Consider the following 19216-nt stretch of genomic DNA (forward strand, 5'->3'; position numbering starts at 1 on the left):
GCAGCTGTCCCCTTTTTCCTCAACTACCAGCCTGCTTTTTACTTAGGGGGATAATTGACAGATGGAGCCAAACATCTGGCAGAATTTTGCTTTAGTCTTTAAACATTTGGCAGAACTTGGTAGAGCCTATGAAAGATGGTATCAGAAAATGGCTAAATCAGAACAGATTAAAAATTTAAAAAAAAAAAAAATCACAGGCTATCCAGTCAGACTGATCCAGAGAGGAGAGATACAGAAAGAAGGATTTTCTGAAGTGGAACCAAATGCCATAATATCTTAGAGACTGATGATTTGCCACAGACTTCCAAAATTACCTTGGGATTTTCAAGCCCCCCTTTAATAGCTTTAGTTTCTATTTTCTAACAACAGGTCAAAAGTAACTCATGATTGGAGGTAACTATTAAATTCTGGGAACGTGCCCCTTTTCCAGTCCCAAAGTCATGAGAGAACTGTAGGAGAGTCACAATTCTGAGCCACAAACCTTTGAACTAGTCCAGCAGCACACAACAGCTGGATCTCCCATCAGCTAATGTTTTGAGGATTGGATAGGAACCACCCAGTTTAAATGCCTTGTTTTCCCTCTCGCTGAGGAGAACTACCTTTAGAGATTATATCAGAAAATGGGAAAAGACCTATTCAGAAAAAAATGTGATACCTTTCTGGCCATGGGTCCATTGGAATGGCTAGGAAATGGCAAATTTGGAGCAACCCCCGGGCTGCCATGAAAGGTAGCAGGTCTAAAGCAGATGTAGATCATCTCTAGAAACAGAAAGATATTCTTTTTTTCTTACAGCTGCTTTCTGGTCTAGCTGTACTCACCACATACACAGAGAAAAGCTGGGAATCCAGGACTTGTGAACTAGGATGTCCTTGAAATATTAAAGGAAAAACCATGGGGCGGGAAGCAGATAACATCATCTATGTGAGAAAGACTATAAGACCTCCACGTCAGTTACAGCAGCATAACAGAGTTATACTGTATGCTAGCACTGGGGAGAAATGCTAAACTCACTCAAAGTTAACCCCGCAGTTAGTTCATAGATTCCGCCATGAGTTGCTGGAAGGAATCACTTTGGGACTGATCACTGCTCATCAGCCATCTCTTCAATTCCTTTCCTCCTGGCATCTTCTGATTATTTTTTTTTTCTTTCCTCTCCTTCACCTGACCTTCAGAAGGTGCTTAGGATCATAGATGAGTAGGCAGACAGATTGATAGTTGCTAGATAGACATTTACTCATAGGTAGGGCTTAGATGCTTCAGATGTAGAATTATATCTACAGCTTGGTCCACTGTTGTCCCTGGTTTGGCTGGCGTGTGCCGCCCTCTATACTAGTTGGCACATGTCAAAACCTTGCCAAGAATTGTGCCACCAGTTGAAGAAAGTGGACAATCAGTATTCTCGTCTTTGAGATTGTTTTATTTTGTGTGAAAAACACAGGTTAGAAAGCAAGCACCACTTGCCATGATTTATAGCTGTTATACTGGCTGTTGGCGTGACTCGAGAGTTGGGACTCACAGGAGCTCTAGATCAATATGTCAATTTTGATTTGTTTTCTCTTTCCCATTCACTTCTCACTCTCTCAAGATTCCAAGATTGCCAGCTCTCCCTTTCTTCTGGGTTTCAGTTGCACTTGTTTTGTTCTGAGTTCATTTTCAGCTCCTCACTGCACTGTTAATTTTGTCGAATATCCTCTTTCAGGAAGTCCTCAGGAGGTCATGGTCACCTGTTACACCTTTATATGTGTTTATTTAAAAATAGACCTCTAATGTATAATTACCACCTCTCTCTCTCTCTCTCTGTTGACCAGATGAGGACCTAGATGTCCCAGTGAGACTAGATGCTTCCTCATTTGTCATCTGAAACTAGATCAATAGGAAGTTCATCCTATATGTTAGATATTACTTGCCATCAGTCTGCCACTATTGACCCGAACTGTGTTTCTGACAACTGATTTTGAATTGAGGTGGTGGAGGAGAAACAGACAACACGGCATCTCAAGGTCTTTTCCAACCCTATCTTCTAGGATACTCTGAACCTCTTCCTCTTGCTAAGGAAAAGACTTTGTTGCACCAAACTTACTTCCCTGCAAGGATTCATTATTATGTTAGCCCCCAAAATGTTACTTTCAGAAGGGGAAGAATACTCTGTGGGTGAAGCCATGTGTAACACACCCATCTTTACGTGTCTTCCTACCTCAACTGCCCCTGAAATTCATTGGTTGTGGCAACGTTTATTTATGAAACTGGATTCTTGACCTCTTCAGCCCCCTAAATTGCTGAAAAGAGAAGAATATGAGCTATTCAAGATGAGAAGATAGGTAGCAATTAGACATATGAAAATATAGGCTGCTCCTGCCAGTGGTTTAATGGCTAGCAGGAGGTTAGAGGCCATAGCCATACTGGTTTCATTGCTTTGATGGGAACTTGCATTAAACCAGCAAACGCAAATGCAAATGAGAAAAAAAAAAAAAAAAAGAACCAACCAAAAATGTTGCTTCTGTATATTGACGAAATGGGGTTTCCAAACCCACAGACCAATGCTCTGGTGAGAGTCGGTTACATCTGATTTTAAATTAAAAAGAAAAAAACAAAAGATAAATGGGAGCTGTCAGTAACTGATGAATTGGGAACCTTTAGGAGGTGGTGCAAGGGTGCTGAGGAAATTGGTCTCAGGGAGTAGGTAAGCGGCAGGCAGGTGAGTAGCTCAGGGAAGTAGGTGTATTTCTTATCCATCTCAGCTGCTAAGACACCCCAGGAAAGGCCAGATCTAGGAGTGGGGGTCTGGACTCTTCCAGTGTCAGCAAAGAGCCCGTGAAAATCCACTATTGCCCTCTGCTGGAGTGAGGGTTGCCAGTGGGACCCCGGCTCTGGCCGGTGAGAGAGAAGGCAAAGATCCAAGAGAGAGAGGCAGGGAGAGAAAGAAAGAGAGAGCAAAGAGAAGAATGCAAAGAAGAAAACAAGAGGAGCATTAAATAGTCCAAAATGAGAAAATGCATCACTGTTTGGAAGTCTTGGATGAGGAAGGAAATGAGTAAGATATGAGTGGCATGATAAAAATGAAAAGGGAGGGAGAAAGGAGGAGAAGCAAACCCAGCAACACTGGAAGAAGGAAAGAAAGAGGGAAATAAGCAAAGGAGAAGGAAGAAAAAAGAAAGAGGGAGAGTAACGAGGAGGAATTGAGAAAGGAAAGATGGAGAAAATCTGGCATGCAGAGTGCATGGCTGAATGGTTGAATGAGTCAGGATCTAGGGAAAAAAAAGATAGCTTTACTGTATTCAGAGAGAAGGAGGTAAAACTGTAAAGAAGTGTAACAGCAGGGCAAAGGGCAGATTTAGAGATTCACAGCTTTAAAGCTAAAGGGATATCTGTGATCAGTGGTAGACCATGTACTATGCAGTGTGTTCATTAAAGGATAACAGCCTGTCGCTGTTGCTTGTGCCTTGAGATGCTCCTCTGTCATAGAATCATGGAATGGTTTGAGTTGGAAGGGACCTTAAAGACCACCTAGTTCCAACCCCACTGCCCTGGCAGGGACACCTCTCACTAGACCAGGTTGCTCAAAGCCCGATCCAACAATCCAACCTATCCTTGAACCCCTCCAGGGATGGGGCAGCCACAGCTTCTCTGCACAACCTGTTCCAGTGTCTCACCACCCTCACAGTAAATAATTTCTTCTTAATATCTAATCTAATTTTCCCCTCTTTCAGTTGAAGAGACAAAAGCAGCCAGATATGAAACAACTGGAGGGAATGGGTGCATCTCCACACGTGAGATCTGGCCTGGCATAGGTAGCTGATGGCATATGAAACATTACTTCTCCAGATGCAATTGGATTGGGTGCTAGAAAAAAGAAAAATCAAAGGATTCCTCTTTATCTGCTCCTTGACACTGTTAAATACAACAATTGATCAATTATAACGTTTTTCCATGGGCATTCACCCTCCCTCACCAATAGACTGCTTGTTGTGTGATTATTCCAGTAGCTTATCATGGCATATCTTGTTACCTCCTAATAGAGGTGCTCCTTTATCTCAATGGGCTGTGTCCGTGCTAAGTGTATAATGCTGAATACAATATCCAGTTAGCTAATGAGCAGAACTGCTGTTGAATTCTGTGCCATCCCAAGTGTTCCTGACGAGCTGGAAAGCTCTCAAGGCCAATCATTTCTATAAGGTTTTCTGCACTTCCTGGCATTAACTGAGACAGAAATAGCATGAGAAGAGCATTTGACCTCTCTGATTCCATTCCCTGATTGAACCGGAAAATGCAGGGGAGGAGGAACACAAACACTGCAGATAACAGCAACAACAAAGATCATCAAACTTGTTCCCAAACTGCAAAATAAAAAGGTCAGGCAGAGTTAGTTAGGGGGAAGGTCTAGGCTTGCTTTGACTTTATCTGAGGGACCATGGCATTTCTTTTTATCATTTTGTCTTCCAGAATTTAAGGAAGCATTCTCACTCTTCGACCGGACTCCTAAATCTGAGATGAAAATCACATACGCACAATGCGGAGATGTCTTGAGAGCTTTGGGGCAGAATCCAACCCAGGCTGAGGTCATGAAAGTGCTTGGTAGACCCAAACCAGAAGGTTGGTGTCCTCCTCTGTGTTTGTTTTGAAAAAGATCACTCCAAGAATTATCCGAGAAGGAGATGAGGTCTCCTTTTTCTGAAGGAAAGAATAATTGTGAAATGGCAAAGGATATAGAGGAGCCCCTGCAATTCACTAGCAGAAAAGTAAAAGAGGAAAAAAGTGATCTTGCAGTCAATATAATTGTCTCAAATTTAGGAGAATGAATTAATTTAATGGCCCTGTGCGTCAATGTGTTTTACAATGACAAGTTTTGGCCTTTTAAAATTGCTTTGATGACAGGCATTCGTTTGTGTTTACTAAAAATGCAGACATTTTGAAGACATCCAAAGAAACAAAGGCATAGATTGAATGTGAGGACATAGTTCTACAAAAGTATGTATTAGAGGGTCTGTAATAATTACAGTAATATCTCCCTTCAACATTTGCTATACACTGGATATCTCTTCATAACAAAGGAAATGTCTCCCAGACCATTTCTATGTTCAGGCATTTTCTAGGCTATTTTTCTATCCTTTCCTTCTGTTGAGGTAGAACTGACAATCAGGCCCTCATTCAACAACTATGATATGTCAGGATATGTCAGTCACACAGTGGCAGGTGGGACAAGGAGTCATGTGGGAACAAAATGCCCTCTGATGCTCTTGAAAGGCAAAGAATCAGGAAACTGGGATACCCAGCCCTGGTCCGGCCTATTTGCTCTGAAGCCTCCCTCCCAGTATGGTTTTAAACACCTCTGTGTTATAGGGCTGCAAAGCAAAGCTGATTTCGTATTGGCAATGAGCTTCTCTTATTGTCTTCTGCTTAGTTTCATTCTTTTATGTTGCATAAAACAGTCTTGGGAATCTAACAGTATTTTCTTTCCTTGATGTTTTCTAAGTCAGATACTAAGACATCTCTCTCTCTCTCTCTTAAAAACTCATATTTCTCTCTTTACCAGGCCTCTTTCCCACTCTATCCATTCTTCCATCTGTACTTACAATATTTCTATGTGCTTTTCTCCCCTTTAACTGGCATTTATTGCCACAGTTCTTCTAGCCTCACCACCTGCCCATGGTGGATGCCCCATGGTTGGTTCTCAACTCTCCCAGAATCCACTAAAACTTTAATTTCCTTCTGTGTCTTTGTAGACATGAACTCCAAGATGATCGACTTTGAGACCTTCCTGCCCATGCTCCAGCATATTGCAAAGACAAAAGACACAGGCACCTACGAGGACTTTGTGGAGGGTCTGCGTGTGTTCGACAAGGAGGGAAATGGAACAGTGATGGGGGCTGAACTCCGTCATGTTTTGGCTACGCTGGGTAAGGCGAACCTTTTTCTCATGCAGTTTCATCAGTGAAGTCTTTCCCATACAGCTTGTATCATTCTGGGTAACCGTTATGCAGAAAATGTCTGAGCAAAATTTCAGCCATTGCATTGTCCTTGATTATAAAGACCAAAAAAGTTCTTTAATAATGAAGCTAAAAATCACTGACCTGTAGCTCAAATATTTGTCTTTCCTTCCTCCTTCCTTCCTTCCTTCCTTCCTTCCTTCCTTCCTTCCTTCCTTCCTTCCTTCCTTCCTTCCTTCCTTCCTTCCTTCCTTCCTTCCTTCCTTCCTTCCTTCCTTCCTTCCTTCCTTCCTTCCTTCCTTCCTTCCTTCCTTCCTTCCTTCCTTCCTTCCTTCCTCCCTCCCTCCCTCCCTCCCTTCCTTCCTTCCTTCCTTCCTTCCTTCCTTCCTTCCTTCCTTCCTTCCTTCCTTCCTTCCTTCCTTCCTTCCTTCCTCCCTCCCTCCCTCCCTCCCTTCCTTCCTTCCTTCCTTCCTTCCTTCCTTCCTTCCTTCCTTCCTTCCTTCCTTCCTGTAGTATTTTATTATTTCTCCAATAAATATTTATTTCACCATAAAATTACACAGACATTGGAAACCCCATCTATTCCTTCAATATTTGTCTCCATTTTTCTGTACCTTTAAGAAAAGTTTTAAGATGAAGCACTTTTTTATCAGTCAACTGTTTAACAGAAATGCCTCTGAAATAGAAAACTCCTGTTTTTAAAGTAGGGATCAATATTTCTCTGTCCTCTCAAATTTTGGCTTCAGAAGCTCAGTTTTTCACAAAGAGTGATGCCAACAGAATGAGTGCAGGACAGAAAATTTGGCTGTAGCTTAATGACAGGTTTCCAATTTGGATTAGAAGGCACTGACATGTTGTCATCTGAATCCAGTAACATTTCTCAAGATCAGTCTTTTCTATTAGGGTTTATCCACTATTTAAAAAAAAAAAAAAAAAAAAAAAAGGATAAGCCTTTACAAAAGAGATTTGATTTAGACCAAAGGATTCCAATGATGTGTTCTGACCTAGGATATCAATTCAAAAAGCCAAACTTTTTATGCCCAGGGGTTTTCATTCAATGACACATCTATCTCTATTAATGACACTGGGAATAAGAAAAGAAAGCAATGCTATTTTGTTTTTTATCACCGATGCTATGATGGGGTCAGTTTGGGGACCAAATTCAGTGATGAGAAAACAACCCCAGCAGGATTCCCCTATCTAACCTTACCTGGGACAAAGAAACCATTCTGAGTGGTTTTGTGGGTTTCACAGTACTACAAGAAATGCTTTTCTACTTACTCTTCTCTTTCCAGAAACCCATAACAATGTGGCAATATCTGATTTTCAAGCACCAATAAGAAGTATTTCAATCTTGAGAGTTAACAGTTTTGTTTAGAGTGGCGTCTCTAAATACTGGTCAAATCCTAGGCATAGACAAATATTCTGTAAATTAGCACGCTTTTCTGTTCAGTTTTCAAAAAATTCTTTGAATTTTCACAGGTTTGCCACTGATGGGGGCTTGTTCCTGCGTGCCAGAACTCAGTGATGGAAAAGTAGAACAAGAGTAGCAGGGCACACCCAATGACTTTTACTTTATTTTTTTCAGTTCTACGATATCAGCTGAAATCACCCTCAAATTTCCTGTTTAATTTTCTGGAACTCATTTGTTCTCATCCTAAAATCAGTGCCTAATATTCAGAAAAGGGGATGGAATGGGTTGATCTCTGCTTAACCAAAACGAAGCCTTACAGGCAAATAGGCACCTGATATTTAGATAATTAAATTAAATGGAATGGATCACTGATCGAAATCAGAGATCCTAAGTTTGACCTTGGAATCTTCCTGAAAAACTCAGAGGCAAACTAGATGGTGACTCTAATAAGATTTTGCTGAGTGAGGACTTGTTTAAAAAGTGGCTAAAGCCTTCAAGATTTGGCAGTTAGAAAAAGCTTATTCTTAGAAGAATGAGTATGTGAACATGATATCATGTGGGTTTCCATATTTATTCTGTCCTTCTGGTTTTCAGATCAAATTTTCTCAGTTTGCAAGTATATAAGTAGCTTTCCTAGCAGTCAGCACCACAAACTAAATTGAAGAGGAAATCTCCTCCTCTTCTCTCACTTTTTCTTTTTTATTCTTTTGTTCTTTGAACTGTGCTTTGTAAATTCTTAAAAAAAGGGCCCAGATACTCAACAGGCATTTTGCTTTCCACCCAGGTGAGAGATTGACTGAAGAGGAAGTTGATAAGTTAATGGCTGGTCAGGAAGATGCCAATGGCTGTATCAACTATGAAGGTAGGTATGACCACTCTAGTCTGAGCAGTGGTCATCTGCTTGAAGGCGTTGTTGCAATTATCCTGACAAAGTTTAAATCTGTGGAAGATCTGGAGCAGGTTGTGTGCTTTTACAAATTCTGGACCAATTCAGATTCTATAACTCATCTGATACACCCTATCTGTTGAAGCTTACTTGTATTTTCCACAGCTGAATGGCCATGGCCCTTTCAGGAAGTGGGGCTGTATATTCTTCTTTTTTTTGTCTTTCTTTTTTTTTAAATTTTTTACATTGTTTTTTCTACCTTCTCCCACAGTTCCTTGTCCTCTCAAAAAGAGAAACACATCCCTTTTGAGACCTCCTTACAGAAAATCACTAAATTTTCCTTCGAAAACTAAGCAAAAAATTTTACCCTTAGTATCTTCTTTGGTGTCCTAAGAATCCTTCCAAAGTCCTTCCAAAGACCTTCCATTTTATTTCAGTGTTATTGTAGAAAGACAGAACAAAAGGGTTTGCCCATGAGTACCTGGACCATGGTTTTCTCCTGCATCTTACAAGGCTATGTGCTTGAGGCTGTTCATTGAAACCACAGTATTCTGGTAGGGGTCATGAACACACGCTTTTGTACACAGCTGAGTCCTTCTTAAGGTTAACTGGTGACTGACCACCGTATCATCTTGGTGATTTATCTGGTCTGTCATATTCACTGAGCCTTTCATGAATATTTGGGTTGGTGATCTTCTCCTATTTACAAATACCTGTGATCTGAGCTCAGGAAAACATTTCTTACAAGTTGTTTATTTGTAGAAATCTGTAGATTTAGCCAACCCAAATGAGTCATGAATTTATGCTGAATTCAGAGAAATTAAAATTATTGGGAAGGAAAAAATATTTCCTTACTGCAAAATGTATTTTTCCTTTTCCTTTTGAATTTCAAAAATTATATATAATGAATGCTTCTTTAAATGGAGAAAAATGGAACCGGAAACATTTTGAAACAAAGCTTAATTTGATTTTGAAGTACCTTGTTTGTTTATAAACCTGAGTTCACTGGAGAGGTATAGTTGTGATACCCGACTTGGTGACCTTCTGGGGATTCTGGAGGTTCACTCCAGAGGCACCTTCAGTATCCCCTGACTTAGCACAAATATGCTGAAGTCTTGAAAGCTTTGCAAGATGAGGACCCAGGGTTTCTCATGGCTGTATACTTTGGAAAGCCAGTTCCATATAGCAGCCAGGGGTAAGGGATTAAGCAAGCTATGGATTGACTGATGTGTGTGTTCGTTTCCACTGTCTACCTAGACTGTTGCCTACACTGCACTCTCTCTGTATATTATCTTAAGAACTTACAAAGCATTTAGCATCTGGTATCTGGAGTCTTATTTACAAAGTGTTGTAGTCTTTATTGCATCAGAGAGAAGAAAAAGAGTGAATTTATATAAGAGCCAAGCTGAGATACCCAGTACATTCCTGAGTTCAACGAAAGGGAATTGATAAATGACCCCTCTCTTTCTCTTGTTTCTAGCTTTTGTGAAACATATCATGGCTAACTGAATGCCAGGTGAGTCTCTTCTGTCCTCCTTGCACATCTTGTCATTTTGGTTTTGACATCTGAGATAGACTTGAAGAACGTGTAAGTGACTAATCAAAGAGGGTGACTGTTTTCAATAAGCTGTATGAGGAAGTAGGACAAGAATGAGTAAAAAGTTTTATTCATCCCATCAAGTGCACAGAAAATTGGTGACCTTTCTGCAATTGCCTCTTAATCTGGATGCCTTTATTTGAGAAGTCCAACATAACATATCCTAAAAGGATTTGATTTCCAAAGAACTGGAAACTTCAAAAGATGCATATTTTTCACGTCCACTTACAAGGCCCTCCTCCTAGGTTTCTCCTAAAAAGGCAAGGAGATAGAACTGAGCTGACTAGAGAAAGAGTGGGCAAAAAATACAAGGAAAAATAGATAAGGAGGAGTAATGCATGCTTTTATTGCTGAACCTACGCTAGGAGGATAATTATTGGCCTTCCATAAATCTGGCTCCCAACATCTCCTGGCAAATTGGTTCGTTTTTGCAGGAAAAGACATGAGCTTTGTCCAGCATATCTTCTGGCTTTGTTCAATATTGTTCTCCAAACCACAGTACCATTATGGGTATCTTTGTCTCGCCAATGCAAATGAGCTGAACTTTATTTCCAGTATTTCCTGGTCATCATTTATTTTTGTATTCCTGGAAAAGATGCCCACTGTGTTCAACTGGCATTCACTATTATTTATCTCTGTGCAGCTCTTGGGGAAGGTTTGACCTGAGAGTTAACCAACTCCATCTATTCTGCAAAGTCTGATAAATGGGAGAAAGCAGTGGCTTCTTTCAGATTTTTTCTGGTTGCTTTGGGTTTTGTTTGTTTGGGTTTTGGTTTTGTGTTTTTTTTTCTTCTATTTCTTTTGCTTTGGTTTATTTTTCTACTCTTTCCTGACCGGTCCTGGCTTTGTTTTGCTTTTGGAGATGATATTATCCAAGCCTACCGAGACCTGTCTGTTTTGTGGTGACTTTTGAATATGTTCACTCTTAACTCCCAGGGAGGGAGTTTAGGAGTCACATCCAGGTTTTGGAGAATTTTGTTCCAAGATAACATTGAACAAAATGTAAACTGGATAAAAAAGATGACTGGGTTTCTTTTCTTATTATAGTCCAGTTTTCTTTCTGAAAGCATTTATCTTCTCTGAACATACACTCAGTTTTCCAACACTGGCTCCCGGTTTTTGATTCCAAAGATCTGGACTGGACCACAGCCATAGTGGGTAATCCCACAGCTAGTGTGATCCCTACTTGTTTAGAGATGTTTTCAATCCTTAATCTTATCCTAAATCACCTGCCATGAGAAACTCCCATTCTGATGCCAAAAGTCTTTCTGAGAGTCACCTAAACCAATGTCAGCCACCGAAGAAGACAAGTGAGCAGTAGTAAAGCTGGCACAGGGTTGGGAGATGCAGCACAGGGGCCAGCAAAAGTGTCTTTACTTATGATGGGTTTGGAAAGGGAGCTGAGAGCTCCTGACTCACAGAGAACCAATGTGCCACTGATTTGCCAATGAGCCATGATGGGCGTCATTCAGGGGTGGCATCTTCCACTCCCTGCTGTGTTGCTGTTGGCATATTTAGGGAAAGACAGATGCGGTCTTTATCCTTGAAAGGGTGATGGCCTTTTGCCATAGAGCATATAACAAACAAATCCCAAAACACTGGATTTGAACTCAGTGGGAATCTGGATCTGAATTGAAAAATAAAGTAGCGGCTCGTGTTTCTTGGCCATTCCCATATGCTGGAGTGGAGGAAAGCTAGAGCTGTCTCCCAATATAAGAAATGAACTGTGTCTTTCCTTTTGTCTTTATTTTGTGAGTGTACTTGTAACTACTCTGTATTGACTTTTCTTACATAAAGCCTTTCCACTAGCTTTTCCCAGGTGCTACGTACTATTTATAATACGGAGTAATCAATTACATCTTCAATTAGTGACTCTTACACTGTTTTTTTCAGCCCCCCTCCCACGTCAAGTGTTCTGCAGGATTATAGCCAACTAGTCTTCCTTCACAGTAGACGTTGCTGTTGAAAACACTCCCAGATTGGCTACACATGTACTCATTACACTACTCAGCCAGAAAGACATGGGCAGCAGGACACATTAAGCTTTCTTAGATAGCTAGAAAGCACTACACCCTACTTGTGATCTAATGACCACTGTAGTGTGGAACAGGGCTATGGGATATGTGTGGTGGACTACATGGACCCCCTGTGCTGGCAATGCACACAACTCTCCCCCTGCCATGCGACTGAATGTGTGATGAGCAGAGTCAACCTTATCTCATGGCCTATCTCTTGGGTGCATGCTCATTTATGGGAACTGATCAGACAGCCCAAAATGCTGGGAAAGAACATCTTTGGGAGCAAGTTGGATGTTGTCAGAGTTGTTCAGATACCTACTTCTTTAACATAAACCTTGTGGTACAAAACCACCCTATTTAAATTTAAACACATCAACTCAAGTACTAAAGCAGTACAGCTGGAGGGACAGTCCATAGTGTATACACAGAGGCTTAGTTCGGTCTCCCACAGGTAGGTTCATGGTGTTGTTTGAGATGCCTCAGGTGTCTCCTACATCCATGGCCTCACAGATGGCATGAAGAACCCGCGGCAGACTAGAGCTTTCTGGCAGTTGTCAGCCAGGCAGGGTACTCTGCGACATCTCAAGTGGCTCTAGGTGCTGAGATGTGGGGAAGAGAATTGAGCCCTGTGGCTTGAGCTCATGTGACTGTAGGTGAAATCCTAGAATAAGCCATCAGTATTTGTCTGGCTGACACAGTCTTCCTCGTCTCCCATCAGATTAAGATGCCTACAAGTAGGTGTCTACATGAAAGCAGGGTGTTTCCACACCTAAAGGAGGTCCAGTTAGATGAACAATGCAGAGTGATTCACCCCTTCAGAAGAAGGAACATAGATGCAGTGAGTCCAGTTGCTGACGTTGAGAAGGACAAAGCTCCATGAGACCTATGCCATATTTGCCATCTGTATGGGGTGTTTTCAACGCTTTGGGTCTCTCAAATTGCGTCAGACACTTATGATTCAGGAACTGAATCCTGCCTGAAATGTAGACATTAACTAAGAGAAATGTCTGTGCTCAAATGATGCTGATGGGATTGTCTGCTGACTACAGATAATAGAGGGAAAACAGAAGTAGGAGAAACTGCCTAGTGGTTCAGGAACTGGACTGTCTTTCTGCAAAGTTGAGTCTTTGACCTAACTTCACGTCTGACATGGCTATATTGCCTTGCCTGCCCGCTTCTGGTGTTTTGCCCATCGTTTACACATCGAGTGTGAGATTGTGGGGTTGGGACTGACTAAGGATATTTTGTCAGGTTGTGCGATTGCTCTTTGATGTCAGTTGGCATCTACATAGTGAAGTGACACTCAGCTGCAGGCCTCACTGCCAATAAGCTGAGTACAGATGCATGAGAATGATTGAGGCTGATTCTTGGTGTCATTGTTTGCTTCTTCTTTCCTCCTCTAATGCTTGAAAACAACTTTATTTTTAGGTCAAGATAGGCACTGAGAACACCAGATGCTGGCCTTGGATTTCAATGTAGTGGAATGTCTTCTCCTTTTTCAGCCCAGATTCCCATTACAGAGCTAAAAAATGTGCTGTCCCTAAAGTTATTTGGATAAATGTTTTTTGGATTGTTCTGTTTTGTTTCTTCATTGGAAGAGGGTGGCCTCTGTGGAGATTCAATACACTCAGGAACTGAAGAAACTGGAATCTGAACTATGAATACCTGGGCATTGTAATTTTTTTTCTGATACAGACTATAAATAGCAATACAAAATTACTAAGGGAGGGGAGAAAAGAGGAGTAACTTTTTCATGACTAAATCAATCAAAAAATGTATTAGTCTTCTAGTTATACCCTTCCCTCCCCTCTTCCTTCCCAAACAATTGAACCTTTCTCTGTGTTTATTGCATTTGGGAAAAAATAACTGTAAGAGAGTAAGGGAGAAAAGAAATTAAACCAACTGTATAAATCTCCTGTATGCAAGGAAAACTCTTAATCTTTAAAGAGAAATAGTAAAAGTAGAGTGCCCAGAAATCAGCAAGAAACACAACCTTGTTCACATGTTTCTTAGCTTTGGAAAATACCGCAATTAAAGGAAAAAAAACAAACAAAGCCAACCATAAGTGTACACAATGTTTTCTAAAATGCATCTCTTCTCCACAAGGTTTACTTCCCTTTCCAAGAGTCTGACCTATGAGACAAGCAAAATGTCTTTCCCAATGCAAACTGGAAATTGTTTTAATATACATAGTGGTCCTGTAGCTTTTCACAGTAAAACATGGGATTCTTTGTCACCTTGTTTCATTGTTGTTTCTGTGTGTGAGGAAAGGGGAAATGGGAAATAAATGCTGTTGGGAAAAACCTCAGTAGAGGCAAAGGAAAGCTGAGAAGCGTGAAAAAGCACATGGATTAAGTTGGTTCATTTTCTGGGGAATAATTTAAAATGTAAAAAAAAGAAAAAAAAAAAGGAAGCTATATCCTTTGGGGCTGGAAAAAGGAGAAGCTAGAGGCTGGTACAGTTTGTTAGGAAATACCAAAAAATTTAAATATGCAACACTCCATTTAAGCAAGAGGTATTGTTAAAACAGACAACTTGAAAACTTAGTGGAGGGAAGATAATCAGTGGAACATTGTAATACCAGGATACAAACTGCATAGCAATGACTGAATAGGTCATCCCTGCAGAGAAGAATTGCTAAGAGCGAGAGAACACAAACAATCAAATTACATGAATATAAGACCTGTAACAAAATGTACTATTGAATGGCCATAATAGAAAATCAGCAGTCAGAGAGCTAGATGTAATATCAAGCTGATGGCAATAGCAGTAAAATGCTAAAGGAAATTCAAAAGGCTGATGCAGAGGGAGGAGTAGAAAAATGTTAATAATGACAGGAATACTTTATATCCAGCCTGTACATAAGGGTTAACTGTACATAAAGGTGCAAGTATGTGGGGGGAAATAAAGGTCACTATGAATCACTGGTTTTGAAGAAACCACCTCTGAAGCATCACTCCTGAACAGAACCATGCATTGAACAGGCTGTTGACAAGGCCATGAAACTAGCAACTGGGTCTGCCCTAGTGTGCCAGAGATGGACACCAGAGATAGTCAACCACCCGTGGTCCATCTCCTCCTCAACAGTCCCTTTGTGAGCATTCACTTCTATTCTCAGCATTGGCTCCTCTGATCTCCTAGGGCCTAGTCTGTCTTGGGTCCAACACCATTTTGTAGGCATCTTGCCTTTGACGTCTTGTAAATACATATTTAGACCCTAATGACAACTTAATATGGTTTTGAAAGGTGTAGAGTAGCTGGAAAATGCAGTTCTTTCTTCCTCTCCTGCTGGTGAAATGAACCACTTGGGAATGTCTCCTATCTTCTGCGAGACTCTTACAAGGGTATCTCTGATTTAAGGACCCCTTGAACTCTAGGACTCATACGGCTGAGGAGCACCATGAGGTCTCAGTACAGAAACACTCTGCCAGCAGGTACTATCTGACTAGCTCCTCTTTGTCCTCTATGCCCTGTTGTTCTGTCACCAAAACTCATCTCTGAATTGGGCTATTGGCATCACACAATGCGTTCTACATGTCCCAGTCTAGGGCTATTTTGACAGGTGTCTGTCAAAATGGTATTTTGTAAAGTTCCCCAAACAACATCTGTCCTCATCCACAGATGCAGGTGAGCCTTTCATCTGGGAATATGGATGTCCTTGACCCGCCTAAGTGCAGATATCTGTAGAGTTGGTGTCTCCATCTGTCCTAGGCTTCAATGCTTATCTCATTGTCACAGATGGTATCTGTACCATGAGGATCACACATTCTTACTGTTTTTGTTACTGGTTTTGTTGTTGCTTTTGCTAAAATCACAGTTGAAACACCCTCATCAAACGAATCCAGCGGCTAGGATTTACATGAGGGTCACAGCTATTTCAGGAAAATTTGAAGTGTTGGTAGTGCTGCAAATGAGGAAGCAAGTCCTTTGATGGAGAAACATCAGGAGCAGACCAACAGGCCAAGAACAACCACCTGAGTTGACGTACACCAGTCAAGAAAGCAAGGTAAGAGGACTGCCAAAGCGCAACACACAGGGCAAGCTGGGCTTACCAGTGGCCCAGTGAAGTAGAACAGAATAAAATACCAGGTGGTGTTTCACCCCAAGTGCATTGGCAGGGCTCCTTGAAGAAGGATCCCCAGGTCAGTCCAAGGTGCATAAGCAAAGCTGTGTGTGGGAGAAGGCTGGAACTGTGCCTGTTGCCTTCCGTGCCTCAGGACAGGCTATTGCTGAATTTTGTTTTTATAAGCACAAGATTCACTCACAAGCAAACTGGAATAAATAAACAATATCTCCCCCTTCCCTTCCTCTTCTCCCTTATCCCTAAATCCAAACTAAAAAAAAATAAATAAAAAACCCTCGCCTATCTAGAGAATGTGTCTTTAAAAAAAATGTGGGCAGGAGACATGCCAAGTTTCTAGAAGGTCTTTTTATAGCAGTAGCATCTGGCTCTTTGGGAGACTCCGTAGGGAGTTTTGTTGGTGACTTTACATCTGCTGTGGTTAAGCTGCTAATGGACTGGCTGTCTGGGCTGCTGCCTGTTCCACTGATTCCTTAGTACCATGCGTTGGTTATTTGAGGAGTTCAAGCCTATTGACTTCTTGCCAGAATTACATAGTACATTCCAGCAGTAACTTGTATTGCGACACCCAGTCATGCAGAAGGGGTTTCAGATGGAGTGAGGATATTGGCTGGCATTTCATTACCCTCTCCTTAAACCCACCCAAGCCTGGATTAGAGCAGGGGCTGCAGCATGGATGTTTTTGATGCGGAAGCCAAAGGGAAAGTGAATACTGTAATATTTTTTCAGTGATGTCCACAAGAAATTAAACAAATAAATACATCAATAATTTAATCTCGGGGGGCCAATTAAAAATATTTTGCTCCCTAGTGATATGTTCCAACTCTTTTTTTTACTTATTCATCACTCTAAATGCTTTTATTTCCACCTCAATTAATTAATTACCGCTTTGAAGGAAAAAATCAAAATGCATCCATATTCATCATTTTGAAATGAAACATTTTTACATTTTCAACATTTTCCTCTATGAACAGATTTAATTTTTTTCAGCCAAACCTGTTGTCAAAATTACACCTGATTTCCTCCTTAATGCCATTCCCCAGAGAAACTGCAGGTTTTCCCAGAACTGGTTTCAAGATTAATTTTTCTCAGCTGACCCATTTGATTTTTCAGGGCTTTTGCTCTTACGATCAGATAAATTGGCCCTTAGAAACACCGGTTTTTTCCCCTCCACTGTGAATAAAAAGACTCTAAACAGCTCCTTCAGGCATAGGCTTTTTGAACATAATTTGGTGGTCTAAACAGTGATATGGTTTGTTATTTGCACTGCTCTAGGCTATGGCCCCAGTTTGCTCAGATATATGCATATCTTCTGCAAGTCTTGTTTTGAGTTTTTATGGATGAGATTAATCCTATCCAACTTGTAAGCTGGACTGATATGTTCACAGACAGACTTTCTCTTCACAGACCTTGTCTGTGTACTACTTCACCCCCTTCTTGCCCCACCAAGATACCACCCCCGCCCAAAGTAAAATAGGTTTCTTATCTGATTTTGGAAAGTGTTTTTGGAGTGGTAATGATGTGAAAATACCTGTGAATCCATGTTTACTGGTAGAATTAATATCTGATTATACGTACTGATCTTAAATATATATATGAGTGTTTATGCAGAGATGCAACCACACTGCATAATGTAGACAACGTGACCTATGAATTCACCAAACATCTTGTGATACAGTGCAGCTATTTTTTCCCAGTTTTATTTAACACAGAAAATTCTTTGGATTCCCTAAAGTTTCTCACATAGCTATGTCCATCTATCCTTCTTCTCCCGTTTATCTGGTGAAGTTGTTGAAATATGTCAAAAGCCCTGCAGAACAGCAAAATGAATGTTTTCATTTATAAATCCAAAAGTGCCTGTGTTTCTGAACTAGCTGTTCTGTGAATTCCTTCACTTTCCTGTAATAAAAGTGCCACAGGAGAGTTATGATGCATGCCAAAGATAAAAGACAGGAGAAATGAAGAAAGAAAAGTATGTATGTGTGTAGGTAGACCTAGACTGAATTGAAGCAACTGTGTCATTTGGGACAGCACTAGCATTTGAAGCTGTGCTTCTGTTCCCACCAGCAAGAATCAAAGGGTGCATAGGAATAAGCACACAAACACACAGATAACACAGACTTACAAAGAATCTCTCAAGATGTGGTTTGACATTTCTGGGATGAAGTTTCTAGTTTGATGATACTAGGTTTTTGGGAGCCTAGTAACAGATTTAAAAAAAAAAACAACAAAACAACCTCAAAACCCATAGTCGCACAACACAAAGTACCTCTCCAGTTTAAATTCAGTGTGTGTCTTCAGCTCAAAGCTTCCAAAGAACTTCACTGAGTTTAGGTAGATTTATGGCCATCACCTTTGTCTACCACCAGCCTCATGCTGGCTTGCCAGAAATAAAGTATCGGTAGTATCTTTCTGTAACTTCTGTAAAACAGGTATAAAAGTAGAAATTCAGCATACTCAGGCTCTATCATGCACACCAGACAGAGTGACAGTATCACAGTTGCACACTCAGGGTTGGTCTGGATGAAAATCGGTGCATGTAAGTTTGTGAGCCTCTTCCAGGCGTACTTGTAGACAAACTTACATGCACAGATACTTAAAAACAGAGACACTACTGGAAAATCCATTGGCAACTGACTTTCCAGAAGGCCCCTTTTGCTTATGTGACATATCTTTTCACATTTGTCCTGGATGATGGAGGTCCCAGGTTGTGTCATTTGGGACACACAGACAACAAAGGCAGCAGATTGTAATGGAAGGACATTGAAGTAACAGAAACACCATGGCAGCGGACTGCAGAGATCTCTGCCTCCATCAAGTCCTTGTAGAAGATTAATTTCTTTTCTCTGGTTCAGCAATGTAAAATTCCCCCAGGAGGTCCCAGGAGGGAGGGACCCTCTTTTACTGTCCAACAAATGGAGTCTCATACATTTTGAAAAATAGAAAGTAGAGAGAGAAGGCCGATGCATGCATGTGGGAGACAGCTAGCACACACACAGTATTACATTAACACATCCCAGTATCACAAGCATGATGAGCAAAGCCCAGAATGAACAGAGGCACTGTTAGTAACTTCTACTCATCATTAATTGCCATTAATTTGTAAATCCCTAATAATCATTGCTTTTGCCAAGAATTACAGCCATTGACTGGGAGCATGCTGTGCTTGATGCTAGACCAAAACAGAACAAAAAGACAATTGCTTCACTGTGCCATTTACAGTCTAGTTTCTTTCAAAACCATTGTTTTCATCAAAATGCATATTTACGATGTTAGCCTGGTGATTCATGACTCC

General features: G+C 40.9%; 1 protein-coding gene across 1 annotated transcript in view; it reads left to right on the forward strand.

Moving 5' to 3' along the window:
- Positions 1–14076, forward strand: part of MYL3 (myosin light chain 3) — a 37507-nt gene extending 23431 nt beyond the window's left edge. Inside the window, exons 3-7 of the mRNA XM_074573873.1 lie at positions 4442–4591; positions 5722–5895; positions 8124–8201; positions 9706–9741; positions 13269–14076. Coding sequence (XP_074429974.1) covers positions 4442–4591; positions 5722–5895; positions 8124–8201; positions 9706–9734 — 431 coding nt within the window. The 3' untranslated portion in view covers positions 9735–9741; positions 13269–14076. The remainder of the gene's footprint in view (positions 1–4441; positions 4592–5721; positions 5896–8123; positions 8202–9705; positions 9742–13268) is intronic.
- Positions 14077–19216: the final 5140 nt, after the last annotated feature.

Source organism: Larus michahellis, chromosome 2 (assembly GCF_964199755.1).
Source record: "Larus michahellis chromosome 2, bLarMic1.1, whole genome shotgun sequence".
Classification (NCBI taxonomy): domain Eukaryota; kingdom Metazoa; phylum Chordata; class Aves; order Charadriiformes; family Laridae; genus Larus; species Larus michahellis.